Here is a 13,447-nt window from a genome sequence, read left to right on the forward strand (position 1 = left end):
TTTTTCCTCCTTTCCTTTTTTTTTGTCTTTTTACTATTGATATTAAAAATAACTACCTTATAGTGGTGGAGGGGTTTGTGTCTCCCAGGGGCTATGTTTTCATGGAGGTGAGGGGGTTGCCCCCCTGGTAGGATTTTCCATGGCAAATTGGTCCTGGTTTGGGTTGCCAACTTTTTAATTATCAAATAAGGGACACTCTGGAGTGCCAGAAGCACAATGCACAACCAGCTGGGCATAGTGTAAATATGCACTATATGTGACATTGCATGTAATGATCATACATAACATAACATTTAAAGTAGAATAAGGGATGAACCAATTTTGCTGATTATATGGGATGTCCCTGCTAAAACAGGACAGTTGCCAACCCTAGTCCTTGGTCAGGGACCAGACAAGACCATTTTAAAAACACCTACAAGTAGAAGTTCTAGAAAACAGTTCATCCTGCCTGGGATAGGGTTACCAGGGCCCTTCCCTGGTGCAGAGTGACTGCCCAAGGGTGAGCACTTGGTCGCCAGTCTTTAATCCATGGCTTCACAGACACCTCCCTGAGGGAGTTGGGCTGCATTACCTGTGTCTGCTGCGTTTTCTATGTTGATTAATTCAGAATGTGTATTTATTTGACCAGTTATTTGTCTGCTTTGCTAATCCAGCCAGAGTTAGGGCTCCGTTTAAACCTGGGGTCTCTCATTGGATTGTGGAGCCATCTCCCTGGCTTACAGCACCAAAAGTCTGAAGACGAGCGGGGACAAGTCATCCATCACCGAGAAAGAGGTCACTGTGGCAGCTAAGCAATTCCTTGGTGACATATGGATAGGTTCTGTGGCTGCAGTGATGTGGATGCTGTACCAGTCCATTGTGGTGAAGAGAGAGCTGGGCTTAAAAGCGAAGCTCTCGATTTACCGGTTGATCTATGTCCCTACTCTTATCTATGGTCACAAGCTTTGGGTAGTGAAAGAATGAGAAAGAATGAGATTGCAGATACAAGCAGCGGAAATGAGCATCCTCCGAAGGGTGGCTGACCTTTCCCTTAAAGATAGGTTGTGGAGTCTGGCCATCCGGAAAGGGCTCAGGGTAGAGCGACTACTCCTCCACATCAAAAAAAAGCCAGTTGAGGTGGTTCAGGCATCTGACAAGGATGCCTCCTGGGCAGTGTTGGTCAAGTTACTTAAAAAAAGTAATCAGTAACTAATTACTGATTACTTCCCCCAAAAAGTAATCCCGTTACTTTACTGATTACTTATTTTCAAAAGTAATTAATTACTTAGTTACTTAGTTACTTAGTTACTTTGTAAAAACACGATTTACAACCTGAATAGATGATAAAGCGATAGAGCTTTCAGCCCAATTCTACTTTTTCTACATAATCCATCATACAAAATGTAATCAAATGGAAAAGTCTCTTTTTTTAACTTGTTTTATCAGTTTTAATCTTTTAACTTTATGCATCAAGCAAAAATTTAATTATATGCAACATTCTCTGACTTGAATAAATTAGTTTAACATTTAAACCTATTTTCTGCACATTCCAACACATAAAATAAAATATTTTTTGTGTTTACACTCACTCTTTCAAATAGATGCAAGTAAAACACAGCAGAAAATAAATAAAGTCAAAGACTAGCGGTCCTGTTGCTCTATTTTCACCTGTAAAGCAGGACTGAGGTAGACGGAGGTTTACCCTGGTGCAGGTGTGCCGCGGTCAGTTGAAGAATCCGCGAGTTTCTCTGTGAATTTCCCATTACGTCGTTGCGCACTCAGTACTTGCTTGGAAGTTTAGGGGTTTTTTTCGCTGTAAAAAGAAGTTTTCTTCCCACGCACGATGGACACTAATGTTTTTGTCACTTTTTATGGAATCAAACTCAAAGTAAGGTCAGTACTTCCACGCTTTAAACGCTGCACGCTCATATTCTCTCCCGCAATCAATATGTCATCCATTGTTGATCTGCACACAGCTGTTGTCACTAACGGCGCACTCACTTACGTCACTGTCGTGAGACATTCTCGCAAAAAAATCACGGTTTTAGTAACGCAGTAACGCAGCGTTCCTACGGGAAAGTAACGGTAATCTAATTGCCGTTTTTGCAATAGTAATCCCTTACTTTACTCGTTACTTGAAAAAAGTAATCAGATTACAGTAACGTGTTACTGCCCATCTCTGCTCAGAAATACTGTATTTCACTAATAATAAAGTTTTCTTATTTAAAATAGGAGGAAATGGAAATGGACAATTCAGTCTGGTATCAAGTAAAAAGTCTTTTTTTCTGGAACTTATCAGGCTATAAGAGGATTTATTTTTTTCTAGTTGGGGTCAAGTTGAACCACTTTCAGGCTCGTCGATGTGTGAAGCTTTTGGGAGGTGAGTTCTGAGCTTTAGAAAGGACTGACTTCGTGATTAATGATTTTAAAAAGAAAACATTATACAACCCATGGTGACCAGATCTGGCACGCCCCCCTTGCCAGGTGTTCCTGATTTTTTTAACTTAAAGTTAGCCTTTTTCTTAGTCGGAGCTTTGTGTGCACTGGTTGCCGCTGCGTTTGTAAGGTAATGTTGTTTGGCCTTGCTTTTTTAAATATATATATATATATATATATATATATATATATATATATATATAGATATAGATATAGATATATATATATATATATAGTATATTGAGTTAATCTGTATGTGAAACGGTTCCTCTGCTTGGGCAAAGGGTTCACAAGTTAAAGATTTGCAGTTGGGGGATATGGGACGAGCGTTTGTGCAGCTGCAACCGACCACCTGAACATCCACTTTTCACCTTGCGAAAGCTTTTCACTTTTATTGACGGTTTCCAGGCTTATTGCTCCAGTTTTATTTTTCCAAATACCTTTCAGAGGTAATTATGTCATTTTATTTTCCTTTTTTTTCTTTTTGCAGATTCATACTTTATGCTAAAATAATTATTAAACACAGCGAAAAAGTATAATTTAGTATTTTTCCCCCCTGGTGAAAATTGAGGCTTTGTACCTTAATATTGTGCACATGTACTCTATACTCAGTGAAATTGGATTCAGTTTTATACGATTCTTTAAAAAAAAAATCTGCTTCCATTAACACATCTGAGTATGGCATTATCAGGTTAAGATACAGTACTGTGCAAAAATCTCGAGCCAGCCCACGTTTTATATTTTATTTCAATCCAGCTTTTAAATTTTGGTTCAAATTGTTAGAGGAGGTCAAGAGAGCGGTACAACAGCGAGTGTCTGCAGTCATCTGTAAAACAAGCTGGGGACTATGTCGTGGTTTAGGGATGAATTTCAGGAAGGGGTGGGGAGAACTTGTTAAAATTGAAGGAATTATGAATGTCGAAATGTGCTGTCAGCCTTAGCCAGTCAGAAAGCATGTGATTGGCAACAGCTACATTTTTCAGAAGTGATCACAAACACACTGCCAGTTCAGTAAAAACACACCTGGAAAGAAAACACAATGGATTAGCCTCCAAAGGCAGCCAATATCCAAAGAGGAGCTTTGCATGTCCTTCAAGAAGCCTGGAGAAGTATTCCTAAAGACTACTTCAAGAAATGACTGTGTTGGAGAATATTGACGTTCACGCTCGTTAGATTGGTATAAACTCAGCTTTTGCTTCATATTTCTGTATAAGTTTGCATGTTTTAGTAAATCACTGCACCTATTTCCCAGTTTTCCTTAGAAAATGTATAGAAGTGATGGGTGGATCAAGACTAGCTTGACGCTCACGGGAAATAGTCACATGTGGGTGAAACCTGAATGTATGGTGGATGATTCTGATCATGAATTCAGAACTCAAGTTAAACAGTAATTGTAACAGCATTATTAATTCACATTAGTAAGGCAGACTTAAAAGAAATCCAAGTTACAAAGCTTTGCAGTTCTTTGTTTTTTTTAAAAAAAAAAATACAGTGCACATGTGAAAAGGACAAAGGTCTAAGGTTAATCTCTAACACAAGAGCAAGTCTTAGACAGAACCTGACAGCAGAGCATGCTGTCCAACCTTGGATTAGTTGTAGTTATTGATATTTAACCCTTTACTTTGATTTTAAGTGTTTTAGTATTTGATATTTACTTTGTGTTTATAGTGTCAAGAAAGACCATAATGTTTAGGGCACATATGAGTGTGACAAGAATATGGCAGCTCATAGAAAAGAGGATGATGTCGTGCATCAGTGTGCGTGGGAAACTGCCCGGGCTTCAGCGTGCTGTTGGTAAGAATAATATTTGAGGGTCTCTCTTTTTTTTTTAAATATCAAAGATGATCAGTATCATTTTTTTCAATCTGTACATGCCTGAAGAGTGTCTGTATCAGAAGTTCTCGGTTTTATTTGTATGTGTGTGTATATATATGTTTGTTTGTTTTTTAACAGGTGAAGTTCGGAGGAAGAGCAGCTTTAGACAAAGCCCTTTGCTGTCAGCCGCTCCTGTTCGTGCGCTCATAGATGAACAGATCAGCATTAAAGGGCGTTTCCTGTCTCAAAATTATCCTGTCACAGTATGCGCACAAATGCACAGTGAGGAGGGAGATCTGTGGGAGGCGTTTGCTCATTATACAACAAATGCGAGCAGGAGCATCAACTGTGAGTGAAATACTCTTAAGTGCTGTTGGGTGACATAGTAGACAGTTTCTGTAATATATAGATGTCCACATAAATAAAAGCAGCTGGCATGTGGGACATATAAGCAGGGCAATAATGTTGAGATGCTCACTGTGCCAGTGGCAGGGTTTGACTTTTTTATTGTATTTAAAAACAAAATGGAGCAAAAAACAAACATGCTGAAATTAAATTGAACAAAGTGTTTGTCATTTTAATCTGCAAGCTGCAAGTAATTATTGATAAAAGTCACAGGTTAATATTTAATGTGTTTACTGTGGAGACATCCTGTGGCAGTCATGTTATATTAATTCACTTCAGTTCAATTTTATTTTATTTATATCGTGCACGCCATTTCTTATCAACAGTAGCTTCAAGGCACTTTATATTGTAGAAAGAAAATAATCAGACTCCGTTTTAACAAGGAGACAGTAAAGATTGTGTGAAGAGATATTAACCAGGCTTTTATGCAGGCAGTGTTTCATTTTATTTTTGTCTCTGTTCTTACCTGAATAGTGACCAGCGATCATTCAGTTGGAGGTTCTTATTTAGGCTGTGAGCCGATGGGACTCTTCTGGGCTTTGGAGCCTGCACTCAGAAGCAGAGAAGGTTTGAGGCAGGTTTCAAATCCAGCTGCCTCTTATGTTGCGCACTTAAAAATACAGCTAAAGGATTCTTTCATTCATTCTACATTTCTGGCTTCACTGACTGCTTCTTTCTCTGTGTAAATATAAATGCTGATCACAGGCTTAGGAAAAGAAACGTGGAGACGCCATACATAGTGAACATCTCCTTACTGGAGGGCCACACTTCACCCAGTGAGGGGCAGAGCACTGAGCTGGCAGCTGCAACCGTTGAGCGCTGGTACATGGCGCCAGGAGTGAGGAGAATAGAGATTCGTCAGAACAAAATTGTAGGAACATTATTCTTACCCCCTGGTGAGCGTTCACTGAAGTGGCATTTATTGGCAGTGCCTTAGTCAGCAGTCACTGAACTTCACATGCTGATTTCCTGCAGGCCCGGGCCCTTTTCCTGCTATGCTGGATCTGTGGGGAATGGGTGGAGGACTGTCGGAGTACCGCTCTGCACTTTTTGCCTCCAGGGGATTCGCGAGTCTTTCTGTTGCCTACATGGGGCACAAAGACTTACCTGGACCACCAGACATAATGAGTGTTGCCGATTTGTATTTCAAAGTAGGATAACTTTGTCTGAGTTTCAGTGTATAAGCACTGGATTTAACCTAACAGCCTTGTATTTGTTTGTAATGTTTTTGTCACTCTCTTAAAATGTTTTGTTTGGTCAGTCAGCCTTCCAGCTACTTCAAGATTACTGTCAGGTCGATGCAGACAGAATTGGGGTCATTGGCCTCTCCTTTGGAGTCTGTCTGACCCTTCGCATCGCCACTAGGATTGGTGTTAAAGTGCGTCCCAAACTCACCTGTTTTGAAATCTGCCGTATGATCATCACATTGTTATTTGCATATGAAAAATACAAATCTGATAGACAGGCAATTATGAATGACGTTAACATTCATTTGTTCCCCTTTCCAGCCATCATGTTTGATTTGTATTAACGGGCCAGTAGGAAGCCCGCTGTTAGATGAAGATGGCAAGACCAAAATGATTGAGAGGTAATGGCTGGTTACTTTAGATTCTACTCTCAAATCAAATCAAATCAAATCAAATCAAATCACTTTTATTGTCACATCACATGTGCAGGCACACTGGCACAGCACATGCGAGTGAAATTCTTGTGTGCGAGCCCCACAAGCAACAGAGATGTGCAAACACAACAACACAAACAAGCAAAATACAAGAATGGCCAACCTGAAACTAATAAATATATGTACAATATATAATAGTGTATGCATTTCTGGATGTGTATACTAAATATTTTCCTACGTGTGTGTGTGTGTGTGTGTGTGTGTGTGTGTGTGTGTGTGTGTGTGTGTGTGTATACACATTTTTACAAATTAAATAGTAAAAAAAAAAAAAAAAATAATAATAATAATAATAATAATAATAATAATAATAATAAAATATATAAAATATACAGAGTTGAATATGTGCAAAACAAGTGGCATTTATATACAGTGTGGAGTGCATAATGTTCAAGTTCCAGTAGTGAAGCTGAGGTGTCTATGACGTGTTCAGCAGTCTGATGGCCTGATGGAAGAAGCTGTCTCTCAGTCTGCTGGTACGGGACCGGATCCAGTCTATTTGAACCATTCACTTCTGGTGTCACTTATAAGTACAGAGTACTTATAGATATTTCTTATTTTAATGTTGGTTTTGATTTCTGGACAGTGATGCTTTTTATTTTGATAGCATGGCCTCTGTACACCTCTCCAGTGGATTTTTAACAAAATCCCACATTAAGATGGGCAGTCTAACACATTTTAAACATAAGGACTGATTATAATAGTGTACTTTGTGGCTCTCTTTTAATCTGGATAAATCATGGTGGTAACTTATGGTGAACCTGATTGGGGCAAGGTTATGTTGAGTTTCAGTGAAATTATGTGTTTACAGTATGCTTTAAGTGCAATATACAGCCCCAATTCCAAAACAGTTGGTGCAATGATTTGCACATTTCATAAACTCCTACTTTAGTCACAATGGAGCAAAGAAAATCTCTAAACTGAGAAAAATATGAAGTCTGCTTGAATTTGATAGCAGCGCTGTGTCTCAAATGTTAGGAAAGGGCTCATATTAGGAAAATTACTCTGCTACGTTTGTGGGGTATTTATTGACAATCATTTGAAATCAGTTAAACTAATTTGGCTTTGCTGTGGCAACAAACTAACAAGCACCCAACAAACTCTTTATTGGGTGTGTGGAGTGTGTCAGACCTGGGTAACATTTAATTACAGATGATATGTTGTACTTAATTTCATGACCTTTTTCCTTTTCCTTGCCATGCTTTTCTTTCCCAGTCATTCTGGTACAGAATAATCTTGACCCATAAAAGCCATCTGCTGATTGCACACATTAACGGTGATACGACTGTATCTGTCGAGTGATCTTGACTTGGTTAGGTGTTGTGAAGTTCTTTTTTTTTAACCATGGAAATAATTCTGTGATGCACTTTAGCTGCAGGTTTTTGCTACCTCTCTCGTAAATTTGTTTTGATTTTATTAATGAAATGCTCTCGTAAAACCTAATGAATTCTACTTGAAAGTCTTAACTTCAATCATATTGAGTCTTTAAACTCCAGTGTGGTGATGTACCTTACAAAAGTATATTGTGGTCCAAAAACATAATTGTAACCTGGACTTTTATCTAGTTCAGGGTCCTCCATCTACTCCAGGGCTGACATAGTAATCGCTGTTTTTAAGATTTTCACGAGTAGATGTTAACAAACAGTACCATCTCTGTCCTGTTCTGCTCTTTAAGTGACCAGAAACATTGGGAGCTCGATGATCGAGGCCGTGTGAGTTTCAGACATGTCTCTCTGCCGGATAATCTGCCCGCTGAGAACAAACAGAAGGTTCTTCTCTGCCCATCACACATGCATAGAGAAGCACATGTGTATAGAGCTCAGTAATCTCTGCTCTTTATTGTTTTTTTTTTGTTTGTTTTGTTTTCTCTTATTTTCTTTTTGTAGGTAAAGAACATCACCTGTCCTCTCATGTACATAGTGGGTGAAGACGATCTGTGTGCTGCAAGCACAGAGAATGCAGATGTGGTAAATTAACTTATTTTACTTTAATTACAATTACAGATTACATTTTAAATGTTATGTTGTCCTGTATATATTATTTGGAGACTCTTGATGTCTACTGAAATGTATTAAAACACTCTAAGAATACAACAGTCATTTATAGTCACCTGAATGCAGTTTTGTATATTGTCTGTGTGGACTGACTGCACACTGTTTCATTGTTTACTCTGATCGCTGGTCATCAGATTGAGGAGGCCCTGAGGTCTGCAGGTAAATCCCAGCTGTTTACCCGCTTGTCATATCCCGGTGCCGGTCACCTGATTGAGCCACCCTACGCACCGTGTGCAAGAATGTCTCTATGGAGAGCCAAACCAGAGAAATGTGAGCTTAAGTTTTCCTCTCATTGTATTTTATTAAGAATACAATATATAATGGTAAATAAATTTGCAGTTGGTTGTTTTTGGGTTTTTTTGTTTGTTTGTTTTTCTTCCCTGCAGTATTCACTCTGTGGGGAGGTCACCCCGCACCCCACGCTGCTGCTCAAGAAGATTCCTGGAAGAGGATCCTAGAGTTTATGGAAACCCATCTGAGGCGGTGAATCTCCACATGGACAATAATCCATCGTTAACATGATTCTGAAATCCTGCATTTGTTTGAGCTGTGAAAGATGTCCTACGACTGGTGTGCAACTTGGGTTTTAAAAAATAAATAAATAAATAAAACTCATTTAAAAACTATTTGGGCCACAAGAGGTCGCTGTTTGGTTGCTATCAAAACAGCCAGTTCAGTATGAGTCAGTCTGCACCGTACAAAGGAAAAGAAAGCTTTCAGCAGTTTAGACCCACAGATGTTGGGCTGTCAGGTACAGCTGTGCCTATACTACTCAACAAGTAGTATAGGTGTTAATTTTCTTAGCTGGACTGCATTACATGTACACACACGTCTGTTATTTGTCTTTCTAAAAGATGGAACCAGTCAGCTTGGCCTTTCCTCCTATTTCTCAGTTTGTGTATCCTCGTTTCCTTTCCTCACCTTTTTGACTCCTCACAAGGGGAGAGAGGAGTGTGTAATCAAAACAAAAAAAAAGACGTCCTTGCTTCAGAGGGCATGTTGTGAAGCAGCATCTGTTAAACATGTCTCAGTACTGCTGTAGCTTATCGATTCTGTCAGATGAGCATAAATGTTTAGTAATGACAGACAAATATGTGGAAGTATCATACGTTTATATATTTTTGTTTCTCAAATACATATTCCACACATGCTATATTAGAAACTCACCAGCCATTTTATTAGGTATACATTGGTGGTGTCCGTTTGGACCCTCTTTTGCCTTCATTACTACATTAATTCTTTGAAACAGATTCAACAAGGTGCTGGAAACATGCCTCAGAGATCTTGATATGATAGTGCCACACAGTTGCTGCAGATTTGTTGGCTGCACATCCATGATGCAAATTTTGTGTTCCACCACATCCCAAAGGTGGATTGAGGTCGGGTGACTGTGGAGGCCTTTTGAGGACACTGAACTCATGTTCAAGATTCTAGTCTGAGACAATCTGCGCTTTATGACATTTTGTTTTCCTCCTACAAGCAGCCATCAGGAGATGGGTACACAGCAGTCATAAAGGGATCGACAGGTTCGGCAACAATACACTGGTATGCTGTAGTGTTTAAACCCAATTGGTACTAAATAGCCAAAACTGTGCCAAAAAATATCCCCCACACTATTTCACCACCACCAGCCTGAACTGCAGGATCCATAGATCTAAAAGTTCATCTTGCTTACATCACATTCGGACTCTACCGTCCAAATGTCACAGTTGAAATCTACTCTCATCAGATCAGGCAACATTTTTCAGTCTTCCATTGTGGCCTCAGCTGATAGGAGTAGTCGTCTGCTGCTGTAGTTTATCTGCTTCAAGGTTTGAGGTTTCATTTTGTGCCTTGAGAGATGCTGTGCTTTGGTTGTAAAGAGGGAGTTACTGCTGCCTTCCTGTTAGCGCAAATCAATCTGGCCATTCTTCTCTGACAGAACTTAAAAGGTCAATGTCTACATATTTAAATCTGTTGAGTTGCTGCCTTGTGATTGGCTTATTAAATATTTGTGTTAATGAGCAGCTGAATAGGTGTACCTAATAAAGTGACTGGTAAGTGTATTCAGCAAACATTTCCATACTAACAAAAAGTATCAAACTGCATGACTAATAAGAGTCTCCCAGTCTCACAAAAAACAAAACATACTTTCTTTAAATGAGTAATTCATGTGCATGCAAACTATTTCTGTTGCTTTGGAATAAACAGTTCATTGCAAGCAGAGGTGACCATGGCGATGAGGGCAATGAACTCTTTGAAGTCGATCTCCAAATCTCCGTTCTGGTCGAGGTCAGCGAAGAGTTTATCCAGTGTGTCCTTCTCCTTGATTTTCTGTTTAGCAGGAAAATTGCATTAAAGTTCATCATTAGTAGTAAATGGACAGTATATTTAATAACACTGATAAATCTGTAGCATCACCACTAACTCTACTAGGCTTAAATCTTAATTACACCGGAATAGAAGGAAAATTGTTAGTTATCTAATATATTTTTAATATCTCTGAGACTCAGCTGTGCAGCGTGTCAACGCTTGAAAAGGAAGCAAATAAAAATCCACTACAGCCCCAAGCAACCTTAGTTAGTTGTACATGCTTTGCTCGTATAAATTTTAAATCCATCAATAATGTTTGTGAAATTCTGTGCAGTTTTTTTCTTATTTAAATACACACTGTGCTGCGTGCCAACAAATTGATGCATGCTTATTATTGTTGTCATAAACACACCCGCTTTGCAGAAGATATCTTACCACTATGAAATTATTCATCTCATTGTTGATAAGTTCTTTAAGGTCTGCTTTCTTCAGATTGCACTTCTGACCCGAGTATTGGTGGAAAGTTTGGATAATAGTGATCATGCTGCTCTCCAGGTCTGACATAGCATCCTTTGTGGCCTGAGACAAACAATTTGAATCAGTTCCCGTTCTTTTGTCTCGCCACACAAAGAAGTTAATTGTCCGTCTGTTGGATTTTCTTCATTAAATACACTATAAGCATGCATTAATAACAGCATATTTGTATCCTGATCTTGTAGGACAACATTTAAAGAAAAATCTGTTTTGCATAGGGAGCATTTTGTCTTTCTTACCTCCATCTGTAGAACCTCCTCTGTCTTCCAGGGATCTTCAGTGTGACTGAAGGCTTTTCGAGCTGCGACTTCTCTGCCTCGCTCAAATTACCTCGCACACTAAACTGTATTGATCAATCGTCTCACACTCACCATGTAATGCACAACTAATGGATCCTAGTGGTCAAAGCTTCAACCAAGAACCATTTGCCTGTAAAGTGTGTGTGCAGTAGTCTTTATGTGAGCAATATACTGTATGCATTTTTATTTATTTATTTATTTCAGCACTTAGCTTAACATGAGGCTTAAATGAAGGCTAACCTCAGATGAGCACATAATGGATACTTTGCTGAGAACCATGAGGTCACAAGTAACAGAAAGTCAAGAACTACAAGAGACTTTAAAAGTGTTAAATATCTGCAGATCTGCATCTCAGTGAGATTTCTTTGAGCTCAAATGAAGGCCAGTAATATCTGACAGTGTCTGATAAGAGTAAATAATTATTAGTCACCAAGCAAGATTTTGTCCTTATGCAAAAGAGAGAATTCAGTTGCTTTATGTGATGTAATCTAATTTACAGATGCAACTATTTGCATTTGTCTTAAGGCTCTAAAGCAGTTGTGAAAAACCGATCCCAGTGAACTGCCATACGTGTCACATGGAGATAGTACAGTAAGAGCTTCAGTTGTATTCTTAACTCAGTACTGTGTTTGGGGTCTTAACAGGAAGAGATGCTGGAATTGCCTGTGCCTTCCCATTAAAGGAGCTCTAAAGAGTTCAAATGGAAATCCATTTCATTACAGTAAGAATATGGCTATACGATACAGCATAAAAAAAAAAGCATGACAGAGAACTAATGTGCTCCACAAAGGCAGATGGGGTGGTGGGGGCGAGTTTCTTATAAATTAGACATGATTACTGGGGGCATTGCTGGGGCTTAATCAATAAATTGCATTATATTGTAGCGAATATGGTCTGGAAATGTACAACATGCTTTTCCTATCAGTATATTAGTATAATTAGTATATCAGTATGATTTTCCACCCTTGTACCTCCTGGAAGAAAAAACAAGGTCCAGATTATTCACATGTTGAATACACTCAGCGAATTAGTCAGTAATATAAAAATATTAATTTAAAACAGAAGCATTTTATGTTCATAAACAGTGTAGTTTCAGTTCATTTCTAATGACCTGGATTCAACATAACCTCGTTTCACATTATTTAAGAAATATCATTAAAAAAAACAAGAACGTCCTCAAGAAGATGTTTAAATAAAGCTCCATTATCAATACCTATCACATGCAAATTGAGTACCTCTTTTTCAACAATACTTGTCCAAAAATACACAAAGGACAACTTACAGTGCTGTGAACAATTCTTGAGTCATTCCTCATTTCTTTATATTTTGCTTCCACGGAGCAGTTTTTTAAATTGGTCTTGAGCAATAATTCTTCAAGTTTTCTGGAGGCCTTTCGAAGTCTTTGCACGCTGGCTGATTTTTCCGACCACTGTCAGAGGACTCTTTGTTTTGTTTTGTTTTTTCTTAAGCCACTTAACCCTCACTTATGTGTCATTCCAGAATAAAAAAGACGAAAATCAAGGGATGAAACGAAAGAATCAGTTTTAAATTGTAAAAATTGACCCGGTTTGAGGTGTTGATTTCAGATTTTTGTTTTTTAGTTTTACTCGTATTTATTTGTGGCTTGTATTGCATTGATACTTTTATTTTGTATTGGAATTTGAAATCGATTTATTATACATTATTTATTTATTTTCATTTTATTTCTTTGTTCAGCACTTGGTCAGAGCGTAGGTTGCTCATCCATCGTATTTTTGATTTATACAGTATTACATTTTCTTTGTAGAACTCTGGTTTGCGGTTTTGACATGCATTTATGATTCCCGAAATATGATCTCGAGTTTTACATTTGCACTTGAACGCACCGCTCCCCCCCCCAACTTGTTGTCCGCTCCTTGAAAACCCTACACGCCGTGCGTCACGTAGCTGCGCGCATGTCTGAACCTTGTATTTGT

The 13,447-nt window shown here is 38.6% G+C and overlaps 2 protein-coding genes across 4 annotated transcripts; one reads left to right on the forward strand and one right to left on the reverse strand.

The window, feature by feature from the left end:
* Positions 1-4,082: 4,082 nt before the first annotated feature.
* LOC146709449 (peroxisomal succinyl-coenzyme A thioesterase-like) lies at positions 4,083-9,956 on the forward strand. 3 transcript variants are annotated; one of them, XM_085456380.1, is made up of 11 exons: positions 4,083-4,209; positions 4,369-4,578; positions 5,110-5,209; positions 5,341-5,531; positions 5,611-5,786; positions 5,897-6,013; positions 6,144-6,223; positions 7,989-8,082; positions 8,200-8,280; positions 8,502-8,637; positions 8,754-9,956. In XM_085456380.1, exons 1-11 carry the CDS (start codon positions 4,101-4,103, stop codon positions 8,852-8,854), a joined length of 1,395 nt encoding a protein of 464 aa, XP_085312506.1. In that variant the 5' UTR covers positions 4,083-4,100; the 3' UTR covers positions 8,855-9,956. The 3 variants fall into 3 exon arrangements, with proteins under 3 accessions (XP_085312506.1, XP_085312505.1, XP_085312504.1); XM_085456379.1 differs by having other exon boundaries at positions 8,502-9,956; XM_085456378.1 differs by lacking the exon at positions 4,083-4,209 and having other exon boundaries at positions 4,227-4,578; positions 8,502-9,956.
* Positions 9,463-11,586, reverse strand: LOC146709450 (protein S100-B-like). Its single transcript, XM_085456381.1, has 3 exons — positions 11,433-11,586; positions 11,095-11,238; positions 9,463-10,680 (listed from the first exon to the last, which is right to left on the reverse strand). Exons 1-3 carry the CDS (start codon positions 11,436-11,438, stop codon positions 10,531-10,533), a joined length of 300 nt encoding a protein of 99 aa, XP_085312507.1. The 5' UTR covers positions 11,439-11,586; the 3' UTR covers positions 9,463-10,530.
* Between the last annotated feature and the right edge of the window lie 1,861 nt (positions 11,587-13,447).

The sequence above is a fragment of the Copadichromis virginalis genome, linkage group LG5 (assembly GCF_057382275.1).
Source record: "Copadichromis virginalis isolate Kocher_CV1m ecotype Utaka linkage group LG5, C_Virginalis_male_GT1.1, whole genome shotgun sequence".
NCBI lineage: Eukaryota > Metazoa > Chordata > Actinopteri > Cichliformes > Cichlidae > Copadichromis > Copadichromis virginalis.